The sequence below is a fragment of the Oncorhynchus keta genome, chromosome 29 (genome assembly GCF_023373465.1).
Source record: "Oncorhynchus keta strain PuntledgeMale-10-30-2019 chromosome 29, Oket_V2, whole genome shotgun sequence".
NCBI classification, from domain to species: domain Eukaryota; kingdom Metazoa; phylum Chordata; class Actinopteri; order Salmoniformes; family Salmonidae; genus Oncorhynchus; species Oncorhynchus keta.
The window spans coordinates 47,072,972-47,088,837 of record NC_068449.1 but is presented as its reverse complement, the minus strand read 5'-3'; the positions used below and the strand labels follow the sequence as shown (position 1 = coordinate 47,088,837).

The 15,866-nt window shown below is 43.3% G+C and overlaps 2 protein-coding genes across 2 annotated transcripts in view; one reads left to right on the top strand and one right to left on the bottom strand.

Moving 5' to 3' along the window:
• LOC118361903 (gastrula zinc finger protein 5-1-like) overlaps positions 1–12,660 on the bottom strand; it is a 388,384-nt gene extending 375,724 nt beyond the window's left edge. The window contains exons 1-5 of one of the 2 annotated variants that reach the window (XM_052485287.1): positions 12,131–12,660; positions 5,701–5,828; positions 5,320–5,493; positions 467–625; positions 97–208 (exon numbers count right to left, since the gene is read on the bottom strand). In XM_052485287.1, coding sequence (XP_052341247.1) covers positions 97–208; positions 467–625; positions 5,320–5,493; positions 5,701–5,828; positions 12,131–12,419 — 862 coding nt within the window. In that variant the 5' untranslated portion in view covers positions 12,420–12,660. The remainder of the gene's footprint in view (positions 1–96; positions 209–466; positions 626–5,319; positions 5,494–5,700; positions 5,829–12,130) is intronic. The other variant, XM_052485285.1, reaches the window with a different exon arrangement.
• Positions 1–15,866, top strand: part of LOC118361908 (zinc finger protein 143-like) — a 209,066-nt gene that overhangs the window by 177,528 nt on the left and 15,672 nt on the right.

The following is a 15,866-nucleotide window of genomic DNA, read 5'->3' as shown; positions in this document are numbered from 1 at the left end:
CATTTTATGAATGAAGAGAAAAACAATTGCCAGGCGCATCACTATTCCCATTGATGATATATTACTGTATGTAGGCTATATGTATTTGTCCCTTACCTTTATCCCCCATCTTTAGTCCACTCAGCAGATCAATGCTCTCTGGTTCTTCTTCAATTGTCTCCTCTTTGACCAGCAGCAGATCAAGATTCCCATCCTCCATGTCTACTGACTAAGATATGTTAGTACTAGTACTAGGCAAACTGCTAGTTGATTTGATTTATTGACCCTCTTTAATGGTTTAGTAATTCAAAAGGCATGGTCCCACACTTACGACTACATTTATCAAGACCTGGACCCATATCTACAAATAGTCTGAGTAAGAGTGCTGTTATTTATTATGATCTAAAAGGCTAAACTGATCTGAGAAGCTTTGTGGATACAGGCCCTGACCTAATACCATTCAGACAGTAGTTTACAGTGGGCTCACCTCAGTGAGACTGTGTGTGGTCCTGTGCTGCTCAGCTGGTTCCTCTGTGGGTTCAGGAGGTATAGTCTGGTTGTCCTCCATGACCATGGTCCCCTCAGAGTTCCCCAGACTCTCCTCACACCCCTCCTCCTTCACCAGCAGCACCTCTGGACCCTCCTCCTGGAAGAGACAGGATGATACAGATTACACAGACATACACTTGGGACGGCAGGTAGCCTAGTGGTTAGAGTGTTGGACTAGTAAGAGGAAGGTTGCAAGATCGAATCCCCGAGCTGACAAGGTACAAATCTGTCGTTCTGCCCCTGAACAAGGCAGTTAACCCATTGTTCCTAGGCCACCATTGAAAATAAGAATTTGTTCTTAACTGACTTAACAAGTTAAATAAAGGTCAAATAAAATTACACTCCCTCAGGTATGTACACAGAAAATAAACACACTTTCAACATGGAGTGTTTAGCCATCCCCACTACCTTTGAGTCCTATACTGTATTTACAGAATAACTTCATTGTTGATAAACCCATCATGTTGGACATAAATATGATGTTGTGGGTAAAAATATGTTAGCTATGATAAGTCAAAAGTCAGACAAACCTGACTAAACTATTTGGATGTGTAGAGTAGGTGTTTGTTAGTGTGTAAGTATACTTAGTAAGTGTATGATGGTTATAAAGTGCTGTCTGTCAGGTTTATGCAGAATAGATTGAGATCATATGTGATGTATAAAGAGAATCTCAATGAAAGTCTTAGAATGAAAGGTCCCATTTTGTGTTTATTAAAACAGAAACAAGTTTTAAATACTCCATATGAAAACCACACATACAGTTGAAGTCGGATGTTTACATACACTTAAGTAGGTGTCATTAAAACTCGTTGTTCAACCACTCCACAAATGTCTTGTTAACAAACTCTAGTTTTGGCAAATCAGTTAGGACATCTACTTTGTGCATGACACAAGTAATTCTTCCAACAATTGTTTACAGACAGATTATTTCACTTATAATTTCACTGTATCACAATTCCAATGGGTCAGAAGTTTACATACATGAAATTGCTGTGCCTTTAAACAGCTTGGAAAATTCCAGAAAATGTTGTCATGGCTTTAGAAGCCTCTGATAGGCTAATTGACATAATTTGAGTCAATTGGAGGTGTACCTGTGGATGTATTTCAAGGCCTACCTTCAAACTCAGTGCCTCTTTGCTTGACATCAAGGGAAAATCAAAAGAAATCATCCAAGACCTCCACAATAATTGTAGACCTCCACAAGTCTGGTTCATCCTTGGGAGCAGTTTCCAAACCCTGAAGGTACCACGTTCATCGGTACAAACAATAGTACACAAGTATAAACACCATGGGACCATGCAGCCGTCATACCGTTCAGGAAGGAGACGCGTTCTGTCTCCTAGAGATGAACGTACTTTGGTGCGAAAAGTGCAAATCAATCCCAAAACAACAGTTACAAAAGTATCTATATCCACATAACCTGAAAGGCTGCTCAGCAAGGAAGAAGCCACTGCTCCAAAACCACCATAAAAAAAGCCAGACTATGGTTTGCAACTGCACATGGGGACAAAGATTGTACTTTTTAGAGAAATGTCCTCTGATCTTGATGAAACAAAAATAGAACTGTTTGGCCATAATGACCATCGTTATATTTGGAAGAAAAAGGAGGAGGCTTGCAAGACGAAGAACACCATCCCAACCGTGAAGCACGGGGGTGCCAGCATCATGTTATGGGGGTGCTTTGCTGCAGGAGGGCCCGGTGCACTAAACAAAATAGATGGCATCATGAGGATGGAATATGATGTTGATATATTGAAGCAACATCAAGACATCAGTCAGGAAATTAAAGCTTGGGTCTTCCAAATGGACAATGACCCCAAGCGTACCTTCAAAGTTGTGGCAAAATGGCTTAAGAACAACAAAGTCAAGGTATTGGAGTGGCCATCACAAAGCCCTGACCTCAATCCTATAGAACATTTGTGTGCAGAACTGAAAAAGCTTGTGCGAGCAAGGAGGCCTACAAACCTGACTCAGTTACACCAGGTCTGTCAGGAGGAATGGGCCACAATTCACCCAACTTATAGTGGGAAGCTTGTGGAAGGCTACCCGAAACATTTGACCGAAGTTAAACAATTTAAAGGCAATGCTACCAAATACTAATTGAGTGTATGTAAACTTCTGACCCACCGGGAATGTGATGAAAGAAATTAAAGCTGAAATAAATAATTCTCTACTGTTATTCTGACATTTCACATTCTTAAAATAAAGTGGTGATCCTAACTGACCCAAGACAGGGAATTGTTACTTGGATTAAATGTCAGGAATTGTGAAAAACTGAGTTGAAATGTATTTGGCTAAGGTGTATGTAAATGTCCGACTTCAACTGTATATTAAAGATACAAATTGGCTGAAAAGAACTGGCATTAAAAAAAAATATCTTCATGAACTTGATAAAATGCATTCATTTTCTCATTAAAGGTGTTGTTGGGGGAAAAAAATAAGTACTTGAATGGAAGTTATGAAACGTGCATTTGAGAACATCATACAGCAGCGGTTTCCAACCTTTTCTAGCATAAGAGCTTCTTTTAAAAAAATGAAACATGTTCCAAGCTACCATTTGTTTTTCTAGCTTTCAAATTGGCACGTTCTTCTCTGCCCTGCAACTCTTCCCTGGGTCCTTAGTGTAGGAGAGAAAGTTGTGTTCTCTCTAAATATAAATTCATTGTTAACAAACAACTAAGGGGGCCCTATAAAATCTGAGATTCCCCCCCAAAATTATGTAATGTTATATTTTTCCTGGTTTTTCACTCTTAAAACTACAATTGCTCATAGAGAAACAACGAAATCAAATGCTTAAATCACATCAGAACACTTTTTTTGGTCGGTCTGGAAGAAAACAAAAAAACAAATTCCCCTTTAATTGTAGGTCTAGCGAGTGAGGAATGGTTCTGTAATGCTGCTGCTCATTTCATGGCAAAGTATGCAAATAATAGATACAAACACAACATTTAATTGAGAAGGTTTTGGGGAAACTCAAAAGACAGTTATCACATCAACTGGCTACACAGAGGGAGACAAATGCCTGCACCATACAGACAGATGGGCAATATTGCTGAAAATGAATGGGCAGATATTGTGTTAAGTTTGGCTTTTTTAAGCCAATAGTGACTAACCAGGGGTGGGATAATGTCAATACAGCGTTGACTAGATTGTAGCTGGGAGCTTGCTGTGTCTGATACTTGTGAGATTTGTTGGAACACATGAAAAGTGCATGTACTTTCAGAAATGTTTGGCAAGCTACTCATAGGTGGAGACACCAGAGATGGGCAACGTTGACGGGAGTGGGGTCCATAAAAAAATCTGACCTCATCACGAGGGCCCGCAGTGGTTCACAGGTCTGTGATCCCCCCCCCACCCCCCACCCGCGAGCAAAACATTTTAGAGGCCCCCTCTTGACAGCAGAGAGAAACTTTTGTTTCAAATTCCTGCAATTCTACACATTTTGCCATTGGGCGTAGAAATAATGTTGCCGTTTTAAAGCAAGTCTACTGCAATTCTACACAAATTTCTGCCAATTGCCCAGCCCTGGCCTACATAGTACAAACACAACATCTAACAGACTGTTTAGGCTTATATATGTCTTTATATATCACACAATGTCTGGATGCATTATTCTATCCAGGAATATTCAACACTGAAATCTGTGAATCTCGTTATTCCAAATGCATCTGTGGGTCTTTTCTACTGACAAAAATAAAAATGCATCATTGTCTTTAGTGAAGGTTTTGATCTAAAGTCAGAAGCTATCAGGTAGAATGGTAATTTTCTATGTTTCTATTGAGAATGTTTTTTCTGCTGGTGTATCCTGAGGTAGGTCCTCTCTGAGAAGCTCTTCTCACACAGGGGGCAGCTGTAGGGTTTCTCCCCTGTGTGGCCCCTCTGGTGCCTCTTCAGGTCACCAGCCTGGGCGAAACGCATGTGACACTGGGTACAGCTGTAGGGTTTTTCTCCTGTGTGGACCATCTGGTGTCTCTTCAGGTGGCCAGCCTGGGTGAAGCGCATATGACACTGGGTACAACTAAATGGTTTCTCCCCTGTGTGGATCCTCTGGTGGATCTCCACCTTCTGGAGGCAGCTGAAGCCTTTGTTACAGAACATGCAGAGGAACTGTTTCTCTTTACTATTGCCTGATGTGGCTCCCCCTCCCTGAGCCTGGGCTCTAACCCTGTCGTTTGAGTTCAATACCTGATCGAAAAGGACGCGGCTGTGTGAATTGGAAGGCCCCATCGACGTGGACACTGAGTCGCTATCCCCAAGCGCGTGTAAAGGGGCGTGACTAACGACATTTGGATTTGTCTCTAAGCTTTTCCTATAATCTAAGAAATCTCTGCCCTGTGAGTGTCCGTCTCCTAGGTGACTATCTGCATTCCATGTGGGAGGAGCGTCACCCTCCACTTTCACAGTCACCTCATCTACCACTATAACATCCCCTTTCTTATCTAGGCACCCTTCAGAGTATAAACTACTACTGTACTGGTTCCAATCCTCTCTAGACAGATCAGTCTGTGTTTCTAAACCCAAGGATATGTTGCCAGGGTCCATCTCTGTAGCATAAGAACAAGACAGATCATCACCTCCGGTGTCTAACGCGTCACCATCCCTACGGGAATGAACTGTCCTCTGGCGAAATATCGGTAAACACTCTGAGCTAGAAGCAGGAGGACAGCCCAGTGGTGCCAGCCTCTCTGGGTCGGATCTGTGGTCAGATCCTGTGTGTAACAGCCTGCGTGTTACAGTTAAAGTGTTGGTATCTGTCTCTGTCTTGAGGACGGTGTTCAGGAGTCCACTGACCTCCGTGATGCTGTGTTGGGTTCTGGGCCGCCCTGAGGCGGTTGTGGGGTCCTTCGTGGCTTCAGGGGGCACTCCAGCCAGTCCAGTCTCAATGTCATCACTGTGCCGTGGGTACTCCTCTCCTTTAGACCTCTCCAGTTTGACCCCAGGAGCTACAGCCTCTGTATCTGCAGACTGACACAAGAAGAGTGGAGGTTATTACCGGTAAATGAGTTGAATCGTATAACAATGTCGTAGGGAAGTCTCACAAGCTCCCCTATGGCAGATAAATAAGGATGTACATGGAAACAAGTGAATAGCTGAGGGGAGCCTTACTGAAATAAATGGGCCATATTTGATTTACAAAGTAACACATTTTTAGTGCAGCACTATTACACTAACCTCTACGATAACGTGCTGTGTTGAGGTTCCACTCCCCTCATCAACAGTCATTGGTTGGTCATCTCTCCATGTATTGTGTCCCACTGGCTTCACAAAGCTCTTGTGGCCTCCAGGTAGATGTCCTTCACCTGAGAAAGTGATTGGGGGAAAAGAGATTGGTAGGTTAGCTACTGTCTGCTCAACAGTATAGACCCTTGTCTGTGTTTGCAAACATTGCCGCATGAGGGCGCAGGGTGTAATTTGGTTGCAGAACACAGGGAGTTCTCATAGAATGCCAGAAAGAAAGAAAACATTTCACATGTTGCTTTTGAGTGCATTTCACACTACCATGGGATTTTAATTGGACCCTTGGAGGGCATAATTCTTCCTGATGTGTATTACCTGTAGGTGACACCGTCAGCCCAGCCGAGTGATTAACCCAAATGTCAGTTGTTTTTCGGTTTCTAAATAACTAATTGACCAACATCTGCGGAGCAGGCATGGAGACTGAAAGACAATTTATGCTTGATCTGTAAATGTTGGAAGTTCTGACGTATTTGCGGCGGATTCGGACGCATGCTAAGGCTAAAGCAAGCTCCATATTGCATTGTGGAGGGCTCCATATTGCATTGTGGAGGGCTCCATATTGCATTGCGGAGGGCTCCATATTGCATTGCGGAGGGCTCCATATAGCTCTGCATTGACATGTTTGGTTGACAGAAGGTGGGGGCGGTATGTCCTGTATGAACAATAGCTCTGCTCCGCTAAGCGCAAGAGGTATGAAAGCCTTGATTTCGGCAGACAATGCATCGCAGTATGCTGCCACTTCAGGTGACGAATTGACCACGAAGAACCTTTTGAGAGAAGCGAGAACGCGTAATCGAGAGGGCTAGAAAGCAGTTGCTTCGCTATCATGAAAGTACATGATCTAAGTGATTGACAGTTGTTATTCAGCAGTCAAAGTATGACTTATTTACTTTGAAGAACTACTCTAATTGATTTTGTCATACAGCATAGACAGCAGCTCTATAGAGGTTAGATGATGACTTGGAATGAAGTAAAGTCATCAAATAAAACATGTTATTCATGTAAAGACCCTCCCACTCTGTCTGCCGTATTCTCTCTTTGTTCTTGTTTCCTTATTAGGATGCTGGTGGGCGGCGTTGGGAGGGTCGTCAGCTACATGGGAAACACCTGGGCCAGGTGTCTCCCAGGATAAATAGACCTCTTCCACATTCATGGAAGAGACTCTCTCCATGCAGACACCTTTGTAGATTGTGTTGTGGTTCTTGGTGGCCTTTTGTTTGTTTGCTTTGGCACCTTTCAACACTCTGCATTATCACATTCATGCATGCAAAACACTCACACTACTGATTACTGATTACACACACCATTGTATATTTTACTTAGTTGCTTTAGTTAATAAATATATATTTTGTTATGCCTTATCTCCGTTGTCTCCCTTTTGTTACGGGCTTTGAGCCGGTTCGTGACATCAAGTAATGTGAATAAATGGTTAATAAGTGATAAGCAGTAAAGGCAGTCAACTACCGTTGTGGGTATTTTATTAATTGTATTATTCTGTGTTATAGCGTTCAACCCACATGATGCATAGCGCTAATCGTTCAGCAATGCCAGCCTGTAATACACTCCTGTCCCGGGTGGACCGACTCGTACATAAAGCAGCCTCTATTCAGGCTGCAAAGGCATCGGTATTTTATGTTTGTGTGTGACGAAGACGATTCGTGATTAAGGCAGTAGCCTAACCTAGCCTGTTAACGTTAGCTAGCTACTACTAGTGAATATAATTTTAGCTAAAAGTAATCTATAGAGATTTGAAACAATTTGCACCATGTCTAAGAGACAAAAACTATCAAGAAGCGAATATTTAAAAACAAATAAAAAATGAGATGAGAGGCACAATCTCTAAACCACAGAAATTAGCTGGTTAAATTGATAAACGTGCAGCAATGTCCATTAGCCGGTGTGAAGAATGACAAGCCTATGAGGACAGGCCATTCATTCGCTGAGAACGACGAGCCCCCGTTTGCTGATTCTTGCAGCGAAGACGGCAAACCGGAGGAGTCCGAGCCATGCACTTCCACCAATGATGACTGCTCTCTGGCTGGACAAGAATAGGTGGTCGCACCAGGCCCAGCCACACCTCCAAACAATGCCGGCGGAGACCCTACTATCTTGGACCCGGATTCAGATTTGTCGCTACCCGTCCCCGATGAGAGTGGTGGTGCTGCTGATAAAATAAATAGAAAATATCCCAGTGAGTGGCCAAAATATATGAATGGATCTTTACGGGATATGTTAGTGCAGGCTGGGCCACATCAGGAGGAGGGGAATTTCCCAAGAAATGAAGGGCAACGAAAGTTTTCGGTGGCCCACTACAATAGGAGGATGGCGAACAGGGAGAGAGTGGAGAGACCATGGCTTGTCTATTCCAAGCAGAATGAATGCAGCCTTCTGTTTTTGCTGCAAACTTTATTCACACGAGTGCAAATCTGAGCTGGTCAGGGATGGAATCAGGGACTGGAAGAATCAGTGACACCTCCTCAGCCCGCATGATAACTCGCATGACCACCTAGATAGTTTCTAGAGGTGGAAGGAGCTGGAGGCTGGTGTCCAGGCAAACTCAGATCATTTGGGGCCCATGGACAGCTACCGAGAGACAACATAGAAGACTGCAATGAAGCACCACAGCAGAGGAAAGAGGCCACTCTAAGCGGAGACAAAATAAATAAATGCTGAAACTGAGGTTGAATAATAAAATTCGATTTGGTCATTGACAAAGCTTATTTTACACTGCTCCAGTGAAACAAGGCCTGTCATGCATTTATGAAAGCACTTGTTTCCAAAGCTCAAATGCTCTTACTGTTTTACAGTTCTACAGGAATATTAAAATATATGTTAAATATGTTACACTTTTTTTATTGTAATTGTAACAATTATGGTGTGGTGCCATGTGTTATAACGGGTGGATTACTATTTGCCAGCAGCATTACCACCCTGCATACCACACAGGGTTGGTCCTGGTCAGTCCTTGGATGGAAGACCAGATGCTGCTGGAAGTGGTGTTGGAGGGCCTCCAGTAGGAGGCACTCTTTCCTCTGGTCTAAAAAAATATCCCAGTATCCCCGACAGCAGTGATTGGGGACACTGCCCTGTGTAGGGTGCCGTCTTTCGGCTGGGATGTTAAACAGGTGTCCTGACTTTCTGCGGTCATTAAAGATCCCATGGCACTTATTGTAAGGGTGTTAACCCTGATGACCTGGCTAAATTCCCAATCTGGCCATCAAACCATCACGGTCACCTAATAATCCCCAGTTTACAATTGGCTCATTCATCCCCCTCCTCTCCCCTGTAACTATTCCCCAGGTCGTTGCTGCAAATGAGAATGTGTTCTCAGCCAACTTACCTGGTAAAATAACATAAAATAAAATACAATTAATAAGAAACTCAGTTTCCTACTATAGGTAATAGATTGCAACATTGCAACTCTCCAATGCAGGGTTTATAGGTAGTAGATTGCAACATTGCAACTCTCCGATGCAGGGTTTAAAGTCAAATTCTCTTCTGCCTGGTGAGGGACCTCCAAAAAATGTTATGGGCATAAACATAGAATGACATATAATTGGAGCCTATTTCTTCATCTCCCCAAAAATAAGTGGTGAGCCTACCTGTTTGACAGACACAATTATCCTATCCATAGTTGTCGGTATAGCCAAATACTCCCAATACTGTCGCATGCACTGATTAAATACCTCTGTCTGGGAAGGGCTTGGTGTGTTTGACTAAAACCAGGGCTCGAATTGAGTGAGGTTATCACATATCCCCTTTGCCCTTTAAAAAAAAAAAAAAATACAAAACGTATCCAGATTATATCAAGCGTTCAATAACAATGCTCAACTCTGATGCCTTATGGTAGAAACAAGCTCAAAAATGCCAGCGAAAGAGTTGACCGACGCATATGTGGATATATTGATTCCAGCTAAACTGCAGCCTATAATATTCGAGAAGATTTAAAAATGTGACTTTGCTATTCTGTCCTTATTAATTGAGCTTTTCTCTTTCTGAAAAGAGAATATGTTTGTTTAAACTTAGGCAGCTTTTAGGGAAGCACTTCTGTTGTTGGGTTATACCATAGACGAGTAGCCAGCAGTTGAAGCTTACAGTTTTCTGCATCAATAGAACCTCTGTCTGGGTGGAAAAGTAATGTTTGAAAGTGCCATGCATACGGATGTCTAAGATGTAATTATTTTTGTCTCACCTAGGGTGGCAGAACGTACAGAGCATTGGTGATTTTATCAATGTAATCAGATTGAAAATATTACGCGGTTATTGACATTGAACTGATTATATAGCCTACTAACAAGGCCAAACCTATTGGGGGAGGGGAAGATTTGTCTCGCCTAGGGAGGCAGAACTGTCTGAATAATAAATATAAATAAATATATATATATATATATATATATATATATACACACTGCTCAAAAAAATTAAGGTAACACTTAAACAACACAATGTAACTCCAAGTCAATCACACTTCTGTGAAATCAAACTGTCCACTTAGGAAGCAACACTGATTGACAATAAATTTCACATGCTGTTGTGCAAATGGAATAGACAACAGGTGGAAATTATAGGCAATTAGCAAGACACCCCCAATAAAGGAGTGGTTCTGCAGGTGATAACCACAGACCGACCACTTCTCAGTTCCTATGCTTCCTGGCTGATGTTTTGGTCACTTTTGAATGCTGGCGGTGCTTTCACTCTAGTGGTAGCATGAGACGGAGTCTACAACCCACACCAGCGGCTCAGGTAGTGCAGCTCATCCAGGATGGAACATCAATGCGAGCTGTGGCAAGAAGGTTTGCTGTGTCTGTCAGCGTAGTGTCCAGAGCATGGAGGCTCTACCAGGAGACAGGCCAGTACATCAGGAGACGTGGAGGAGGCCGTAGGAGGGCAACAACCCAGCAGCAGGACCCCTACCTCCGCCTTTGTGCAAGGAGGAGCAGGAGGAGCACTGCCAGAGCCCTGCAAAATGACCTTCAGCAGGCCACAAATGTGCATGTGTCTGCTCAAACGGTCAGAAACAGACTCCATGAGGGTGGTAATGAGGGCCCGACGTCCACAGGTGGGGGTTGTGCTTACAGCCCAACACCGTGCAGGACGTTTTTCATTTGCCAGAGAACACCAAGATTGGCAAATTCGCCACTGGTGCCCTGTGCTCTTCACAGATGAAAGCAGGTTCACACTGAGCACATGTGACAGACGTGACAGAGTCTGGAGACGCCGTGGAGAACGTTCTGCTGCCTGCAACATCCTCCAGCATGACCGGTTTGGCGGTGGGTCAGTCATGGTGTGGGGTGGCATTTCTTTGGGGAGGCCGCACAGCCCTCCATGTGCTCGCCAGAGGTAGCCTGACTGCCATTAGGTACCGAGATGAGATCCCCAGACCCCTTGTGAGACCATATGCTGGTGCGGTTGGCCCTGGGTTCCTCCTAATGCAAGACAATGCTAGACCTCATGTGGCTGGAGTGTGTCAGCAGTTCCTGCAAGGGGAAGGCATTGATGCTATGGACTGGCCCGCCCGTTCCCCAGACCTGAATCCAATTGAGCACATCTGGGACATCATGTCTCGCTCCATCCACCAACGCCACGTTGCACCACAGACTGTCCAGGAGTTGGCGGATGCTTTAGTCCAGGTCTGGGAGAAGATCCCTCAGGAGACCATCCGCCACCTCATCAGGAGCATGCCCAGGCGTTGTAGGGAGGTCATACAGGCACGTGGAGGCCACACACACTACTGATCCTCATTTTGACTTGTTTTAAGGACATTACATCAAAGTTGGATCAGCCTGTAATGTGGTTTTCCGCTTTAATTTTGAGTGTGACTCCAAATCCAGACCTCCATGGGTTGATAAATTTGATTTCCATTGATAATTTGTGTGATTTTGTTGTCAGCACATTCAACTATGTAAAGAAAAAAGTATTTAATAAGAATATTTAATTCATTCAGATGTAGGATGTGTTATTTTAGTGTTCCCTTTATTTTTTTGAGCAGTGTACATATATTATTACCATTCTAGGGTGGCTAATGCTACTTCCTGATGTTGCCAGGAGTAGACAGACTCACTTGGTGTGCAACATCCAAAAGTTGTCCGAAAATGGTGGTGGATTTTTTTATATGACCAGCACGCACATTTTGTCCGTGTTTTCCCCACTGACGAGCCATTAAATCAAGTTAAGGAAGAAACTGAAGCCTTTGCAGCCTGAATGGGGATGTTTTATGTACCAGCCGGTCCATAGGGGCCAAGTTTATTGCTAACGGAATACATTAAAGTCGGACGTAAGATGACAAACAATGTAAAAGGCCGGTTGGGCTAGGCATATATGAATGGCGACAGCCACTGCAGGCTCCGCCTTCTGCTAAATGTACCTCTCGTCATTCCTTTGTATCGGTCGAGGATCTTGACACTACTGGGACGACTGGCGAGGACGCGCTCTCGCATTATTCTCTCTGCGCGCTCCCGTGCCACCTTCAGTTCCAGTAGTTGTAGTTTCCTCCGCAATCCTCTGCTTTCTTTCTTGCTTTGAGTTATTTCCAAACGAAACACTGCATAGTCGTCGTCTACGACTTTACAGATCTCTGCCACGGCTGCATTCGCTAGCACCTCCATGATGGACGCTATTTGAGTGTGAAAAACCATACAGTTAACGTTAGCCATTTTTAGCTAACCAGCAGCCAGCTAGCATCTATACAAAGCCCCGTGATCAACGCGAATTAAAAACTGCCTGGGGTAATTATGCGATTCTGTGCAGTTAAAAGTGTCACCGTTTTAGTTCCAGGGTGTTAATAAACGTCTAAATAACATCAATATAAACGCTTGTTTCTGGTCACTGTTCACTTCCGTTCTTCTTCTTTAAAGTTTTATGGCCGACTACACCTATTGGTGTATTGCAGCCACCTACTGTCTTCTTTGATATTATGGTGGTCCGAAAACAAATGCTATATGTCCATGCTGCCACCTACTGTTTTGGATGTATATCAGGCCAAGTAATTAACTCAATCAAATAAACAATAATAATAATAATATATGCCATTTAGCAGACGCTTTTATCCAAAGCGACTTACAGTCATGTGTGCATACATTCTACGTATGGGTGGTCCCGGGAATCGAACCCACTACCCTGGCGTTACAAGCGCCATGCTCTACCAACTGAGCTACAGAAGGACAAGAACAAAACTCAATTTACTCCTTAATTCGGGATCTGGGGCCTGAGAAGGAAGAGCATTTTAGGACAGTATTTTTTGCAATGTATCGGCAGTGAAGTCCTGGAAACTCCAAAACATTTCAGCTCCAGTTTCTTTGAATGTTTGTTTATGCAGCACAATTAATCATATATGAGCTAAACACCCTAAAATCCACCTTCACAATCAGCATATCAGTTTCCCTCAACTGATGAACAACACACGGTCTCCACAGTCTCCGGAGCATCCACCGCCATGCCTTCAGCTCCGCTCTCTCATTCAACTACTTCACGTGTCACTGTATAGATGACCTGCTGTATAGCCCTGACCCTTGCCACTTCATACTCCTTTACCCTAACTGGGCACTCCGGGGAATTGGGAACATGGTTGCCATCACAATTACAACATCGTCCACCCTCAGATTCTTCAACATTCCTTCGGCACACACTTGATATATGTCCATACCTTTTGCAATTCCGTCAAAACAGCGGCTTGGATACAGAAGCTCTCACCGCAGACATAACATATCCCATCTTCACATGTGAAGGGAGATACTCTTCGTCAAACATCAATAATACCGACAGGCTTTCTTCTTTCCCCCATCCAGTACACGGCACTACTCCTCGTAAACCACAAAGCCTCCACATTTCGGGGCAGCAGGTAGCCTAGTGGTTAGTGTTGGGCCAGTTACCGAAAGGATGCAACAATTCAAGTTCTGTCAATGATGTTTGGCTTGTAATGTGATGTGATTGATCTGAAGCCAAATCGACACTGACTTCCCTTGAGACTTTGTTTGTTTGTTGGTGCCCTTCCCTTGCTTCAATGCTATGGTGGCAACAATGTCATGCTCTTTTTGACTAGACAGCATAGATGGGCTACACATACAGATGGATGTGGATGCTTGGATGCTTTATCCTGGTGAGATACATTCAGCCTCTTGCGAATTGAAGGAAATGTATGGAACACAGAGACAAAATAAATAGTTTTGTATGTATTTTTCCTTGTTTCTTGGTCATTTTTTGGAGGAAGCCTAGCTTCCCTTGGCATCCATGAATACAAGCCACTCCATATTATTACTGTTCATGGTTGCACCTCTACTTACAATTACACTGTCGAGAACAGATCTTATTGATTGAAACTCAAACAGTGTAGTTAAATTAAAAATGTATGCACGCTGTTCTTTGAAATACAGTACTGCTTATTACAAAACACTTCCAATCTCCTATGATCAGTATCTTTTGAAATATTTACTTAATACTTAACTGATGTAGATGGAATAAAGTCATTCTATTATTTTATACTCTATTCTTTCTAACGAGCAGACTACTTTAGAAAGAACAGTGCGTTAGCAAGAATAGAGTAGAAAAGAATAGAATGACTTTATTCCATCTACATCACCTCAATAAGGTAAATATTCAACTGTCTTTTGTCAATTGTCTAGCTGTACTTTTTGTTTATGGTTGATGCAGATTGTTGTCCATTAGCCAATGAGTGTTTATCCATGAGTTCAAAGCACGTGAATGTATCCAACTCGTATTAACGACTTCACAACTGGTAAGAGCGGCGGGTAGCCTTGCGATTTGAGCGTTGGGCAGTAATCGAAAGGTCGGCTCGAATACCAGAGACGACAAGGTGAAAAATCTGTCGATGTGCCCTTGAGCAAGGCACTTAACCCTAATTTGATCCAGGGGGCGCCATACTACTATGGCTGACCCTATAAAACAAAATAATTTCACTGCACCTGTGCGGTGCGTGCCAAAACACAACCTCAAAATTGGTTACGAACGCAGCATTAGTCTTTGAGCTCCCTCCTTGACCGTTAGACCTCTTGTTTGGGTGTTGTTGGGATTGTGAGCTGTGTTATAGGCTAGGTACATTGCATTCAGAAAGTATTCAGACCCCTTAACTTTTTCCACATTTTGTTACATTATAGCCTTATACAAAAATGGATACATACCTATGTAAATAAGGTACGTGTTTTTTTATAAATGTGTAAAAATGTCTAAAACCCTGTTTTCACTTTGACATTATGAGGTATTGTGTGTGGATTGATAAGTGCAATTTTAAAATTGTATCCATTTTAGAATAAGGATGCAACATAAAATGTTGAAAATGGGAAGGGATCTGAATACTTTACGAATGCACTGTACCTCTTGTGGTGAAAGCCCATCCTGGCACTGTCTGTATTGGTGGGGTAACCATGAGGTACTGTAATTGAGGAAGGCTAGATCTAGGTCCAGGCCCTTCTATGAACCCAGTCACAAGGCATTAGATGAGACCCTGAAGGAGAAGACAGACTTCCTGATAGACTCCCACTAGGCGGGTCTCCCACCACTCTCTGTGAAGGCTGAAGCCCAGGGTGACCTGCTCTGTTCATCATGGATACTGTGGTGTTTGTATCATAGGAACAGGAGGGTCTATCTCTATCAGCCCCAGGCCCTGCTTCATCCCTGCACTGAGACTGTAAAGAGAAGGGTCTGGGCTGCAGACTGGATCCCTGACTGGAGCCTCCGCCGTTTTAAAGACGAAATTTGTCACAAATGCAGTAGAAGGGGGCACATTCAAAGAGCATGCAGAGCTAAATTCAGTCACAACAGGAAAACTGAAAAAATTAAAGGGTCTGTGAATAGCAGAGAACAGTGGCAGTGATTCAGATGAACAATTAATTGGTACAATGTAGTTAAATACAGTGACTTCTCCCAGCAGTAGCATGATATGGGTGACACCAGATATCGAAGGCAAACCCCTCAAAATGGAGCTGGACACAGGATCTGCAGTGTCTATAATTTCCACTACTGTCTACAATGAGCACTTTAAGGCTATCAAGCTGAAGAACAAATGTGTTGCTGAAGACATACTCAGGAGAGAGATTGAGCCCAATGGGGGCATTGCAGGTCAGAGTGCGGTATGGGGGGCAAACACA